The sequence below is a fragment of the Hyla sarda genome, chromosome 9 (genome assembly GCF_029499605.1).
Source record: "Hyla sarda isolate aHylSar1 chromosome 9, aHylSar1.hap1, whole genome shotgun sequence".
Lineage (NCBI taxonomy): Eukaryota > Metazoa > Chordata > Amphibia > Anura > Hylidae > Hyla > Hyla sarda.
In genome coordinates, this window is record NC_079197.1 from 72,143,653 (window position 1) to 72,159,667 (window position 16,015).

The window sequence follows — 16,015 nt, forward strand, 5'->3', positions numbered from 1 at the left end:
CTAGTAGCAACGGCGAGGATGGGCACAAAAAGTTGCTACAAAGAGAAGCTTACATCATACTTAAAACAAGAGCTCAAGATATGCTAGGACTTAATGATAAAATTGATTTTAGTGTTTTTCTATGAAGAAAAAAAACTTTTTTGGAATACTTTTTCATATGTTGTTTTTAGTATCTCTTGTATAGTTAGAGGCATATTCAACTCACCTGTCCTGCTGACGTCGCTGGAAGGAGCTATTTCAGCGCCGCCCAGCAGGAAGTGAGTAGGTCTGTAGAAGCACACAAGGTGTGTGAAACGACGTTGTTACCTGTACACACTGCATGAAGTCTGAAGTTGTGTCTCCCCCGATTTTAAGAAGTAATTTATCACATCACAAGAATAAAAGAATCTGTTTGCACCCACCAGAGAGTTGCCGCCTGTTCCTTTCTTCAAATTGTATCTGCTGGCTTGTTGCTCTAAAGGCTGAGCACCACCGGGGAACCTGCAGCTGCTGCCAGGACTGTACCGCTTCTAACTCCGGGGACAAGGTAGTGCCAACTTTTCTTTCTTTTTTGCCATTTGGAAATTCTTTAAACAGACAGTCCCTTGCACCCAAGACCACACGGGCGTATGACGCAGCTCTAGCCTCTTTTTCCGCGTTCATGCACAAACAAGGTTTCCCTGCCACAATTTCGGTGTGTTCCTCTCTTGCTTATGTTGGTTTCTGCCACTCTTCTCTTCACCTCTCCTACAACACCATCAAGCCTCACTTAGCAGGGTTACAACACCATAGATCCCTCTCACATCCCGACGCACTTTCTCTACTGTCCACTAACCCCATTAAGGCGGCACTCAAAGGCATCCTTCTCCTGTCACGTCCCAAACCACCCTCCCGTGCACCAGTCACTGGCGACCTTTTCCGATCCATGTCCTCACTTCTGGACACTCACCCGTTTGGTCCCAGACTCAGCACTGTCATCAAAGCAGCGATCTACTTGGTCTTCTACGGATTCTTGAGGCCGGGGGAGTTCACACGCTGCGGTCGAAGTTCACGGGGTCCTCTCCTGAGCCAACTATCACCGCACGGGGCAGGGTTTGCACTCACTCTGTCTTCCACCAAAACCTGTAGATGGGGAGCCACCATACGCTATTTTCTAACTTTTCACCAATGGTGTCCGGTCCTGGCCCTCACACAACTCCTTTCCATGTTCCCTGGACGGCCAGCGGACAGCCCTCTTCTGCCGGTCAATGGGTCAGCACTCTCCTCTTCACAGTTCACCAAACACGTGCGGTCCCTTGTCAGAATCCTGGGACACGAGCCTAGTTGTATTTCAGGTCACTCATTTAGGATCGGAGCAGCCTCTGCAGCGTCTAAACACAATGCCCCTGCACACGTCATCAAGAAGTTGGGGCGCTGGAATTCTGGCTGCTTCGAGCGCTACGTCCCTGACCCGTCCACCGAGATGGCGGGGGTGTTTAAAGTGTTGGCTCTGTAAATTCAAATAAAACTCAGTTGTTTCGACTCTCCGACTCTTTGCCCTCTATCAGGCATACCCACGGTCGCGGTAATTGGGCACACCTCATCCGCTAGTTTTCCCTCTTAGGTCCTCTAGATGGTCTCCCGTTTCCAGGTCGGTAAGTACGGTCAGTATTATACAGTTTGTACAGGTCCCACTCTAGGCTCTTCGAGCCATGACCACAAGTGTTAAGCCTAATTGGCTTTATTTGTGGGAGTGGCATGGGGTATATAACCACCCCTCTCCCACATCTGGGGGCGTGTGTTACGTTGGCGTCACCCACCCAGCCCTCCCTCATTCTCATAATTCTCACTAGGGTATGCCCTCTATCAGGAATACCCACGGTCGCGGTAATTGGGCACACCTCATCCGCTAGTTTTCCCTCTTAGGTCCTCTAGATGGTCTCCCGTTTTCAGGTCGGTAAGTACGGTCAGTATTATACAGTTTGTACAGGTCCCACTCTGGGCTCTTCGAGCCATGACCACAAATATATACTTAAATATATACCTCTTGGACAGTCTGTGGTGCAACGTAGCATTGGTGGATTGAGCGAGACATGATGTGCTCAATCGGATTCAGGTCTGGGGAAGGTGCGGGACAGTCCATAGCATCAATGCCTTCCTCTTGCAGGAACTGTTGATGCACTCCAGCCACATGAGGTCTGGCATTGTCTTACATTTGGAGGAACCCAGAGCCAACCGCACCAGCACATGGTCTCAAAGGGGTCTGAGGATCTCATCTCGGTACCTAATGGCAGTCAGGCTACCTCTGGCAAGCACATGGAGGGCTGTGTGCCCCCCCCCCCCCCCCAAAGAAATGCCACCCCACACCATTACTGACTTACCTCCAAACCAGTCATGCTGGAGGATGTTGCAGGCAGCAGAACGTTCTCCACATAATCTCCAGAATGTCAAGTCTGTCACGTGCTCAGTGTGAACCTGCTTTCATCTGTGAAGAGCACAGGGCACCAGTGGCGAATTTGCCAATCTTGGTGTTTTCTGGCAAATGCCAAACTTCCTGCATGGTGTTTGGCTGTTAGCACAACCTCCACCTCTGGACATCGGGCCCACATTGAGTGTAGTTCTGACCATTTGAGTAGACACATGCACATTTGTGGCCTGCTGGAGGTCATTTTGCAGGGCTCTGGCAGTGCTCCTCCTTGCACAAAGGCGGAGGTAGCGGTCCTGCTGCTGGGTTGTTGCCCTCCTACGGACTCCTCTGTCTCTTGATGTACCGGCCTGTCTCCTGGTAGCGCCTCCATGTTCTGGACACTACGCTGACAGACACAGCGAACCTTTTTGCCACAGCTCGCATTGATGTGCAATCCTGGATGAGCTGCACTACCTGAGCCGCTTGTGTGGGTTGTAGACTCCATCTCATGCCACCACTTGAGTGAAAGCACCGCCAGCATTCAAAAGTGAGCAAAATATCAGCCAGGAAGCATGGAACTGAGAAGTTCTGTGGTCACCACCTGAGGAACCAATCCTTTATTGGGAGTGTCTTGTTAATTGCCTATAATTTCCACTTGTTGTCTGTTCCATTTGCACAACAGCATGTGAAATTGATTGTTAATCAGTGTTGCTTCCTGAGTGGACAGTGTGATTTCACAGAACTGTGATTGACTTGGAGTTACATTGTGTTGTTTAATTGTTCCCTTTGTTCCACACACAGTATTCCACTTCTAACTTGTTTATAACATCAGTCCTGTGCCATCAGGGCCAATCAAGTAGAGTGGGACAGGATTAAGAGACCTACTGCGCTGCTGAGCGCATTGTTTATATACTGTAACACTGATGAAGGGGATCTACAGTGCTGCTGAACGCTTTTACTATACTGTACCTGTGATTTTTTTTATATAGTATATCGGCCCCATGCCATCTGGGCCATATAAGTGAAATAGAATAAGACATTGGTATCTACAGCGCTGTCGAGCGCTTTCACTATTTACCTCTCTGTATGACAGAGTGCGATCTTTGTGACAGTGTCCCAAAGGCAAATTATCTGTTCCTACAACGTTAGCCATCTCACAAGTTACAGCCAAACGAATATACAAAATGTGTTAGTTGGGGATCATCGCACATGTTTTATGTTTAGTAGCGGAGTACCCGGCGTTGCCCGGTTTTTCCTTCCTAATCCTTGTTGGGGAGGAAAACAAACAAAGGAAGAAGCTTTTGACCTCCTATCCGTTCTTCTATACCGACCCATAACATGTGACCAAGTATTATTGAAATATCTCCAGCCGTACAGAAGTTATGTGACAACATACATTTCCCATTGATTTGCATGGGACTTTAAACAAAAATCCTGACCCTCACAATTGGGGGTAGTTAAGGGTTAAATTAACTATCCTATATTTTAAGTGGACATTTAAGTAACATGTGACCAAGTATTATCGAAATATCTCCAGCTGTAACATATATTTCCCATACACTTGTATGGGACTTTAACCCCTTAAGGACCGGAGGTTTTTCCGTTTTTGCATTTTCGTTTTTTGCTCCTTGCCTTTAAAAAATCATAACTCTTTCAAATTTACACCTAAAAATCCATATGATGGCTTATTTTTTGCGCCACCAATTCTACTTTGTAATGACGTCAGTCATTTTGCCCAAAAATCTATGGTGAAGCGGGAAAAAAAATCATTGTGCGACAAAATTGAAAAAAAAAACGCTGTTTTGTAACTTTTGGGGGCTTCCGTTTCTACGTAGTACATTTTTCGGTAAAAATGACACCTGATATGTATTCTGTAGGTCCATACGATTAAAATGATCCCCTACTTATATAGGTTTGATTTTGTCGGACTTCTGGAAAAAATCATAACTACATGCAGGAAAATTAATACGTTTAAAATTGTCATCTTCTGACCCCTATAACTTTTTTATTTTTCCGTGTATGGGGCGGTATGAGGGCTCATTTTTTGCGCCGTGATCTGAAGTTTTTAACGGTACCATTTTTGCATTGATAGGACTTATTGATCACTTTTTATTCATTTTTAAATGATATAAAAAGTGATCAAAAATGCACTATTTTGGACTTTGGAATTTTTTTGCGCGCACGCCATTGACCGAGCGGTTTAATTAATGATATATTTTTATAATTCGGACATTTCCGCACGCGGTGATACCACATATGTTTATTTTTATTTTTATTTACACTGTGTTTTTTTTTTTATTGGAAAAGGGGGGTGATTCAAACTTTTAATAGGGGAGGAGTTAAATGATCTTTATTCACTTTTTTTTTTCACTTTTTTTTTGCAGTGTTATAGGTCCCATAGGGACCTATAACACTGCACACACTGATCTTCTATGTTGATCACTGGTTTCTCATAAGAAACCAGTGATCAACGATTCTGCCGGATGACTGCTCATGCCTGGATCTCAGGCACTGAGCAGTCATTCGGCGATCGGACAGCGAGGAGGCAGGTAGGGGCCCTCCCGCTGTCCTGTCAGCTGTTCGGGATGCCGCGATTTCACCGCGGCTATCCCGAACAGCCCACTGAGCTAGCCGGGATGCTTTCGGTTTCACTTTAGACGCGGCGTTCAACTTTGAACGCCGCGTCTAAAGGGTTAATAGCGCGCGGCACAGCGATCAATGCCGCGCGCTATTAGCCACGGGTCCCGGCCGTTGTTAGAGGCCGGGCCCGACCCGCTATGACGCGGGGCCACGCCGTGGCCCCGCGTTATAGATCGGGAGTGGACACATGACGTTCCAGTACGTCATGTGTCCTTAAGGGGTTAAACAAAACCCCGACCCTGGCAAATGGGGGTGAGTAAGGGTTAAATTACCTATCCTATGTTTGTTGTTGACATATAAGTAACGTGTGCCAAGTTTCATGTTAATATCTTTAGCCGTTTGGACGTGATGCTGGAACATACATAGACACATTGGGGGAGATTTATCAAAACCTTTCGAGAGGAAAAGTTGCCCATAGCAACCAATCAGATCGCTTCTTTCATTTTGCAGAGGCCTTGTTAAAAATGAAAGTCATCTGATTGGTTGCTATGGGCAACTTTTCCTCTGCACCGGTTTTAATCGCCCCCATTGAGTTTTATAGATAGATAGATAGATAGATAATGTAAATTTTATAACTTTGGATTCAACCATCCATACTCTATTTTGTGTGTCGCATCCAATGCAAGGGCACTGCAGAGGATGTTAATTATAATTAAAGAGGCACTGTCATTATTAAAAACTTTTCATATATTGCAGGACTCATTATAATATGACATTTCACAATATACACCTGTTTAAATTTTTTTTTTTTTTTAAATTAAATGAAATTCAAGCTCAAAATAGCCACCACTAGGGGTCGCCTGTCTTTTAGCCAGACAGACTAGTCTAGATTTTACAGCATACTGGATATCTGCCGTAAAGCATACCGGTATCCAGTATAGGAGATTGCTATTGTGTATGCAAAACTACAGATAAAGGATGTGTGGACATGCTGGGAGCTGTAGTTTTACAACAGCTGGAGGCAACACTGCTCTAACACAGTTATTTACAAACATTGCAGCTTCAGTTGTTACTAAACTACAACTCCCAGCATGCTGAAATAGTCAAAGCTTTCTTGGACTCCTGAATGACAAAGAAGTTGATCAGACATTCAGGAGTCTGTGAAAGATCAATGACACACATAGTGACAGCTATGCTGATTAGCATCCAGCTTTACTAGGAGAAGATAAAACAGAACATGTATTCATAAAAATGCTGTACTTTTATCTAAAAAAAATCCTTGCACTAATTTTATAAAGATCTATTCTTATATTTATACATTTTATCCTGTTATGAATTCACCATAATGTCTTCTGATTACTGCAGGCAAGCTCCAAGTCTTCCTCTGACACATGACACAGCATAAAAGCAGAGAGGCAAGGGTTACAGAGTAGAGAGTACTGATTGGCTGACTGCCCAGGCTTGCTCCTGTGAGGGAGACAGACTGACACGCCCCCTCCAGCTTGCACAATGAAAAAGTAACTCACCAGCAGATAAATGCTTATATCTCTGGATATATAGGTCCTAGACACATAAAAATTATATGCACATGATCAGGATTGGGTCCTGAGTAACATATCACTTTTTTTCTTTTTTTTTTTGCACGGAGAGGTACGCTTTAAGCAATAAATTATGTAATAAAGTTGATTCTCACGCTCTCTTTTCTACTATTCTATCTCTCTTGCTCCCATTACCTAGTAGGACTGTTTCCATATATTTTCTTAGTCCAATTTGGCACATATGGTTGTGTGTAACACAGCATCCTTGGTTGTGAGTCTTTTCGGTCCACATAGAGCTCCCAGATTTTAGTTTTTTTTTTTTTTTTTTTTTTTTTTTTTTTTTAAATCTATTTGGGTAATGGAAAGAGGTCTGCAGCTTCCCACGTGTATTCTGTTGAAAATGGCTGCCAAAGCTTCTGATGTCTTAGCGGCATGTCAAAGTTTTGATTTATAGGTGGTCTGGGTGTTGTAGACCTCCACCGATCAGGAGAATGAGCAGGTAGATCTCAATTGACTTCTCTCCTGTTTCAATGTCACCTGATCGAAACACTCTTATAGACTTACAAGCGTGAACTTCTCCCAGCACGTTCTTCTGATCGGTGGAGGGCTAAACACTCAGACCCCCGCTAATCAAAACTTTTGACAACTGAAAGTGACCATTTGAAATTATTTTTATATACATTTTTCCAGAGGGGAAAAAAAAAAAAGAAAACTCTTGTATTAAAGGGGTACTCCACTTCCTCAGCGTTTGAAACATTTTGTTCTGAATGCGAGCCCCGGTGCCCGCAAAATGTTACGAACACTTAGGCAGTAGAGTACCCCTTTAAAGGAAATCTGTCACCTGCACTAACCTGTCCGACAGTGCAGGTGACCCTGATGACAACGGTACTCACCTTGTCCAGTTCCGTGGTGGGGATCACCGGTAATCTTCCTGTTAGCTCCAGCTCTGGGCACCCAGATTGGGGCACGGGCGGAGCTTAGTAACTTCACCGCTGCTGTTCTCTAGCAGTGGGACCCAGCAGGGAGCCTCAGCGGTGACGTAGCTAAGCTCCGCCCATGCCCCAAGTTGGATGCCTGGAGCTCGAGCTAACGGCCAAGATTAACAAAGATCCCCGCCACGGAACAGGACAAGTACCATTGTCATCCAGGTCACCTGCACGACCTGTCGGTACCAACAGGTTAGTGCAGGTGACACTGGTGACAGATTTCCTTTTAAGTTGTCAATGAAATTAAACTCCAAGCAATGTTTATTGACCTCCTGTAAGTTGCAGTAGTATCCAGTATTTTCTCTAAGCTTAAATCACTTCTTTAAAGCATTAGGCTATGTTCACACATGGTAATGTCCGCACGGAAAATCTCTGTACGGACATTTCCAAGACTGTGGGCACCAGCATAACAACGTTAAGACCACATGGGAATGCGCCATCTCATAGACTGCTATGCATTCTGTGTGGAGTCTGCAGAAAAAATGGACAGGTTCATTCTTTTTGCAGGCACGAAAATCGGAATTTCCATGCCAGAAACATCTGGCGCGAAAATTCCGCTGTGTGCACAGCTCTGCAGAATACCATTGAATACAATGCAGAGTTCCACACGGAAATTCTGAAGTTTGAACATTTGTAAAAACTTTTTGACATGTTGTGCAGTCATGTTAAAGGGTGCCTCTCATCAAAAAAAAAACCTTTTGATATATTATAGATTAATGTATGCAGAATAACTTTACAATTGCATGTTATTAAAAAATATGCTTCTTTCTATTTAATTTTCCACTTTGAAGAAATGACCACTAGGGGTCTCCCTACCAGTCCTGGCAGCAAGCATTTCTGACTCATGCTGGAGTCCTAAACACTCAGAGCTGCCAGTCTGCTTTGTTCACAAAGGAGAACACTCAGAGCTGCCAGCCTGCTTTGTTCACAGCCTGTTTGGCTGTCAACAAAGCAGGCTGGCAGCTCTGAGTGTTTAGGACTCCAGCATGAGTCAGAAATGCTTGCTGACAGGACTGATCGGGAAAAATACAATAGAAAGAAGCATATTTTTCATTAACATGCTATTGGAAAGTTATTCAACATTCATTAATCTAAAATATATCAAAAGTTTATTTGATGAGAGGTACCCTTTAAAGGGGTTATGCACCATAAGGTGATTTTAGTATGTACCTGGCATGCAGTAATGGACATGCTTAGGAAGGATCTGCACTTGTCTTGGGGCTTAACGGCTATGTCATGAGATTACCATAACACTGTGGCTAGCTGTTTGTGAACTAGTATTTCCTGTTTTACTTTTTATTTAAATTTTTTTTATTTTGTTTACTACAAATCCCACAATTCCATTTTCCTCTCTCCCACACATCAGCCACCCCACCCATTGAAACAGAAGACCTGTGGTTTTCAATCAGGGTGCCTACAGCTGTTGCATTAGTTGCAGATTGATCCCTCCACCAATTGAAGCAGACAGACTCCCTGTCATCAGCTGACTAGTGAATCAGATCTCGGCCGCATTGCAAGCTGGGAAAAATCTGAGACAACAGTCATTTTGTATGCTGGTAAAAATAAATATTGGAGTGACAATCACAGAAGAATTGTGAGAACGTCACTCACGGGTACAGACACTATATTATGAACTTCACTAACTTTACAGCCCCTGCAGCATAGTCAAATAAAAAAAATTCCTGGAATACCCCTTTAAGTTTTCCACACAGGATTAAAAATTTACGTGGCAGACGTGAGCTCTTGCAGATAAGCCCTATTAAATAGGGAATCCGTGGCATGACACAGGGCAAATCTGAGGTAGAAATTCTTGGGTCTGCCACATCTATATTTCTGTACAATTAATATGGAAGGGCTGTCTTCCAGGTAGGAAATGTATTTACCGTATTACTGATGATATACAGATGCAATAAGGGACAAATAAAGATGCAGCGTATTTTAATTCTGTAATATTGATTTCAGTAGGGTTTTTTTTTTTCTATTCAGACTAAAATCAATTCTAATATGTAATGGAGGAATTATGAAAAAATATATACCATTACCTTATTATAAAGTGGCTGTGAAATCCAGGACCCCACTGATCTTGGGATAGAAGAGAGTATGGTGCTGATTCAGTACTGCATCCTCTTTACTCTATTTTTCATGCTAAGGCTGGGTTCACATTGCTGTTAGCATCCAACCTGTTAATGGTCCGATCAGCTTTTTTTCTTTTTGAGACGATCGGACCCTAAAACGGGTCGGAAGGAAACTGCTACTACTGGGCCCTGGCGGACCCCATTCACTTACATGGGGTCCATCAAAGAACCGGTAATTGTACAGGAATTTCGCGGAGGGAAAAAAAAAAATAATGCTTGCACTATTTTTTTTTTTTTTTCTCTGCTAAACTTCCATCTGGATAGCAGAGTCCGACAGCTATGTGAAAGTGGCCTTAGTGGCATCCAGCTGCAGCACAGCCCTGTTTAAGAAAATGGTCGGCGCATTGTCATCATATCTGTAAGGTAATTGCCGATACCAATAATGTCCAAAATCGTAAACGATAATATCAGCCAAACCGATAATCGGTCGATCTCTAATAAATTAAATATATACACAATTTTTTTTTATAACATTGTAGTTAATTTGTAAGATAAATTAGTTAAAAAAATTATATTTTTGGGGGGTGAAAAAATGCTGTCCCTCTGGCTATTGGCTGTGTGTTTGTGCAGAGGCAAAATAAAGGAAGTGTGGGCTGGACAAGCAGGGATCTATGCAGGCTGCTGGCTCCTCAATCATCCTGCTGTGAGTCGGAATCATGTCAGAGCCTCACTGCACAGAGCCCTGCTTGTCCACCCACACTTCCTGTATTGTGTCTCTACACAGAGACACACAGGCAATAGCTGCAGGGACAAGCCAGGATTTTTTCACCCACAAAATATACACATTTTGTAAACAATGTGTCGTGTCCCAGTACAGAACATGGTTCTGTACAGTTTCCTAAAGTCCCCTAAGGTAGAGTCCCTCAAGTCCACAGGGCTCTCCTGCAGGATCCCCCTAGGTTATAATTTCTACATTTATGTATGTTTGTTTATTTTAGGTCTTGTACAGTGAATATAAGCTATGTGCAAAGGTAATTAGGATGTTTAAACTGTATAGGACCTTCCTAAGGTCATGTGATATGTGATCACCTGATACCCAGGGGCACAGGTAACCACAGGCAACAGCTACCAATGGGCTTTAGTCCAGCCCCTGATATATAAAGGGCTGTAGTCTCCACACTTGGTCTCTTTTCTTCTCCATTCACTTCCTGGACACTAAAGCAAGCACCAGTCCTGTACAAGTTCAGTCCAGTACAGCTAGGCCAAAGCCTAAAAGTCTGCAGCCACATCTAATCTGCAAGTCAAGTCTCTACTGTTCCTACCCAAGTCATTACAGTAGCACAATGGTCTGCATCATCATTACAAGTCCAAGCAAGCCTGAGAGGTTCCCTGTGTCCCGTCACCTCTGTGGAAGTTGGCTATCTGTAAAGACTGTTATATTGCCTTCTTCAGTAAAGCTCCAGTGGCATCAAAACCTGCTTTGGACTCTCATTTAATATATGCCGTTTCTGGGTTAGTGGTTGGCGGTGCCCTACACCTACAACCACATCCTGGCATCAGGAAGATTACAAGGGATTATATTACCATCTGTCACTGGGCTATTACCATCTGCCCCTAGTAATACCTGCGCTACACCACCAGAGTACCACAAATGTATATTACAAATATACATATGTTATCTACATTCCGTAAAGTTTTTACAAATGACAGGTACTTTTTAAGTGAATTTTTTTAATGAGATTGATAATTTGATATTACAACATGGCACATCTTATGTGTTTGTTTTCTTCAACTCTTATGTCTTCACAATTTTTGCTATTTTCCTTTTTAGGCGGTGTGGCCTGTGTGGTCAGTGGACAGCCCTTTGACACAGCCAAGGTTAAGATGCAGACTTTCCCATCAATGTATCGAAGTTTTATGGACTGCACAGTGCGAACATACCGTGTAGAGGGAATGCGTGGGTTGTATCATGGCACCGTTCCGGCTTTGTTAGCAAATGTCTCAGAAAATGCAGTGCTGTTTGCATGTTATGGCTTTTGTCAGAATCTTGTGTGTCAGGTCCTGGGGATGCAAGATCCATCACAGCTTAGGTGTGTGCTCTATTACAGATCCTTGGTGATGTCCTGCTCTTTCTTACTAACATGATACAAGTGCATTTCCTAGCATGCATGTGTCTGTGTTGTCAGCCATTATTTTCTAGCAATTGTAAATCTGAGAGGGGGGGATTGAGGTTTTCGGGCATCTATGGCAGCAGTTATTTGGGCATTGAACCAGTCATGTGGGGACACCATTCAATTAATTACAATCCATTGCTTGAGGTTAACATACAAAGTTTTAAAGCAGGCACTGCTGTTCCATGTGAAGTGTTCTATAGCTTTGCATGGAAGCGCTCAATTGTTTAATACTTTGTTTGCTCAGTCTGAGAGGGCTTTGGTAAGAGAGGCATTGCAAGAGAGTTAGAAAACTGAAAGATCTGCTATACGGAGTGAATTGTGCTGCTGTGCGGAGTGAATATCTCCTGTGCAGAGTGAATTTGTGAAGCTGGAGGGATTTGTGTGAGTACATAAAGTTGCACAGTTGATCACTGCTAGAATCTAAACAGCCTTTTCACGTTTTTTCTCCAGTCTACCTCTAGGGTGAGGGGTAGATTGGTCACACACAGGTGCTTAAATCTTAGTTTGGGACTCTGTCTGAGCATGCTCAGTCTGAGAGGGCTTTGGTAAGAGAGGCATTGCAAGAGAGTTAGAAAACAGAGTTTGAGATCGCTGTGTGTCATTTTACTGTAGAGACTGTAACTCACAAGGTCTATAGAGAATTAATCTGTAATATATACTGTCTGTTGGCAGTTAATCAGTGAAATCCCCATAACTAGATGGCCTCCATGTTGGATCATGCAGTCCGGTGTACATCCTGTTCAATGTATGCAATCCTTGAACAACAGTTTGAGGGTGCATATTGTTGTGCAGGATGTGTGTGAGTTGTTCATTTTGAAGCCTAGATCATGGATCTAGAGGAGCAACTGGCAACACTGAGATGCATTGACAGCTTGGAGAGGAGTCTCCTGCTCACTGAGCAAGTACTCTCTGGGGTAGAGGTGGGGGAGGATAGTGGGATGTAGGTGCAGGACAGTCGGGCATCTAGCTGGGTTACAGTTAGAAAACTGGGTAGAGGGAAAAGTGTCAGGGAGGCTAGTCCTGATCTGGCACACCCTAACAAGTTTGCTTGGTTGGCAGATGAGGGGAATGCCACTTCAGAGCTAGCAGTACTGCAGCAAAACTCTGCCTCTGACCGCCAGGGGGGTGTCTGCTCCTGTAAGGAGGGAGGGAGAAGTGCAGGGCAGGCCAGACAGGTACTGGTAGTGGGGGACTCGATTATTAGGGGGACAGACAGGGCGATCTGTCACAAAGACCGGGATCGCTGAACAGTGTGTTGTCTTTCTGGTGCTCTAGTTTGGCACATCGCGGATCGGGTTGACAGGTTGCTGTGTGGGGCTGGAGAGGACCCAGCCGTCATGGTACACATTGGCATCAATAACAAAGTAAGAGGGTAGGTGGAGTAAGGTCCCTTTTGGACCTAATAGATCCTTTGTGAATATGCGTAACACTGTTTGGATGAACGATTATGCTCCACCAGTCAAGGTTATTATGCATGTTTATATGTAAACTGACACATCTGATGCCATAATGTTATATGTTACATTTCTTATGTTTATAAAATTCAATAAAAACATTGTGAAACTTAAAAATGATTTCAGGGACTTAGGCCGCAAGCTTAAGGCAAGGACCTCCAAGGTAATAATTTCTGAAATAAATGTATAAATATAGAGAGGGGGGACTTATTAATGTACCTGGGGGTGGAACGGTGGGAGGGGTTAGAAAAGTTATGATAGTCTTCAAAGGAAGAAAAAACACACACCATTGAATTGCATGTTGATTAATGCCAGAAGTCTGACCAATAAAACAGATGAACTGGAGTGGTTGATGTCTGAGGAGAATTATGACATAGTGGGTATAACAGAGACTTAGTTGGATGATACCTGTGACTGGGCGGTCAACATACAGGGTTATAGCCTATTCAGGAAGGATCGGACAAAACAGAATGGGGGAGGAGTCTGTCTTTATGTAATGTCCAGTCTGAAGGCCGCACTGCATTAGGAAATATGGGAGGGAAACGATAATGTGGGGTCAAAATGGGTAGAAATATATGGAGAGAAAAATAAAAAAAATTCTGATAGGGGTTTTCTATAAGCCACCAAACATAATGGAAGATCAATTAATGAAGCAAATAAACAAGGCAGCAAATCAAAATGATGTGATAATAATGGGGGACTTTAACTATCCTGATATAAACTGGGAGACTGAGACCTGTGAATCTCATAAAGGAAACAGGTTTCTGACTATAACTAAAGACAATTATCTGTCCCAAATGGTGCAGAGCCCAACCAGAGGGGGCGCCCTACTAGACTGAATATTAACCAACAGACCTGACAGAGTAACTAATGTGCAAGTAGGACACCTAGTAAATGGTGATCATAATATAATACATATTAACTTGTTTTTCAATATGGGAATCTCTCGAGGGGGCCACAGAAACATTGAACTTTAGAAAGGCAAAGTTTGCCCAACTCAGAAGTCCGTAACAATATAAAATGGGACAATGTCCTCAAAAACAAGAAAACGGACATTAAATGGGATACTTTTAAAAATATCTTAAATTCTCACTGTAAGATGTGTATACCATATGGGAATAAAAGGATCAGAAATAAAAGAAAACCAATATGGATGAATAAAACCGTTAAGGGCGCAATAAATGACAAAAATAAAGCATTTAAACCACTAAAACAGGATGGCAGTGAAGAAGCATTAAAAAATCTATAGAGAAAATGTAAAATATGTGGAAAAAAATAAAATAAATAAATAAAATAAGAGACAGACTTCCAAAGAGAGTAAAGCTAACCCCAAAATGTTCTTTAACTATATAAATAGCAAAAAGGTCAAAAATGAAAGTGTAGGCCCTTTCAAAGACGATTAAGAAGAAATTATAAACGGGGATCTGGAAAAAGCAAATATATTCAACACATTCTTCTCCACTGTAGTCACTGAGGAAAATGAAATGCCAGGTGAAATACAGTGAGATAAGGTAAACTCCCCAGTACAGGTCACCTGTCCAACCCAGGAAGAAGTACAGTGCCGCCTGCAAAAAATCAAAATAGACAAATCGCCAGGTCCAGATGGCATTCACTCCCGTGTTTTAAAGAAATTAAGTAATGTAATAGACAGACCTCTATTTTTAATATTCAGGGACTCTATAGTGACAGTGACTGTTCCCCAGGACTGGCGCATGGCAAATGTGGTGCCAATATTTACAAAGTAGACAAATTGTGACCAGGGGAATTATAGACCTGTTAGTTTAACCTCTGTTATATGTAAATTGTTTGAGGGTTTTCTAAGGCTCGGTTCAGACTACGCAATTTTCGCCTGCAATTTTGCTTTGAAATTGCAGGTCGGAAATTCCGCTTTCAAAAAGGTATAGTGTAGTGACGGTTTTTCCATTCACACTTCGGAATTTGTGAAGCGGAATTTGTGAACGGACAATCCGCTTGGAAATTTCCGCCTGAAGAAAGGCGGTGCTCTTTCTTCAGGCGGAAATCCGCGCGGAACACATTGCAGTCTATTGGAGACTGCAGTGTCCGTGCGGTCCTAGCGCCGACTGAATCAGCCGCACTCGAAATCTCCGGGCGGAAATTTTCTGCCGGGAGATTCCGTAGTCTGAACCTAGCCTATGAGATGCTATTTTGGAATATCTTGATAAAAATAAATGTATGACTCCATATCAGCATGGCTTTATAAGGGATCTGTCCTGTTAAACTAACCTGATCAGCTTATATGAGGAGGTGAGTTCCAGACTGGACCAGGGGGAATTGCTGGATGTCGTATATCTGGATTTTTCCAAAGCATTTGATACAGTGCCACATAAACGGTTGGTGCATAAAATGAGAAGGATTGGGCTGGGGGAGAATGCGTGTGAGTGGTTAAATAACTGGCTCAGTGATAGGAAACAGAGGGTGGTTATTAATGGTACTTATTCTGATTGGGTGACTGTTACTAGTGGGGTACCACAGGGATCAGTCTTGGGTCCTGTCCTATTTAATATATTCATTAATGACCTTGTAGAGGGGTTGAATAGTAAAGTAGCAATCTTTGCAGATGATACTAAAATGATACTGTAAAGCGGTAAACACAATAGAGGACAGTGCACTGTTATAAATGGATCTGGATAGGTTGGAGGTTTGGGCTGGGAAGTGGCAGATGAGGTTCAGCACTGATAAATGTAAGGTAATACACATGGGGATGAAAAATTCGGGCTGGGATTATGTATTAAATGGGAGAACACTTGGGACGACTGATGTGGAAAAGGACGTGGGAGTCTTAGTTAACAGTAAATTTAGCTGTAGTGACCAGTGTCGGGGGC

The 16,015-nt window shown here is 43.0% G+C and overlaps 1 protein-coding gene across 5 annotated transcripts in view; it reads left to right on the forward strand.

Moving 5' to 3' along the window:
- LOC130290989 (mitochondrial ornithine transporter 1-like) overlaps positions 1-16,015 on the forward strand; it is a 46,991-nt gene that overhangs the window by 14,442 nt on the left and 16,534 nt on the right. For 3 of the 5 annotated variants that reach the window (XM_056539282.1, XM_056539286.1, XM_056539285.1), the window contains exon 2: positions 11,376-11,634. In XM_056539282.1, coding sequence (XP_056395257.1) covers positions 11,376-11,634 — 259 coding nt within the window. Of the gene's footprint in view, positions 1-9,871; positions 9,968-11,209; positions 11,255-11,375; positions 11,635-16,015 lie in introns of those variants that run through there. The other 2 variants (XM_056539284.1, XM_056539283.1) reach the window with 2 other exon arrangements.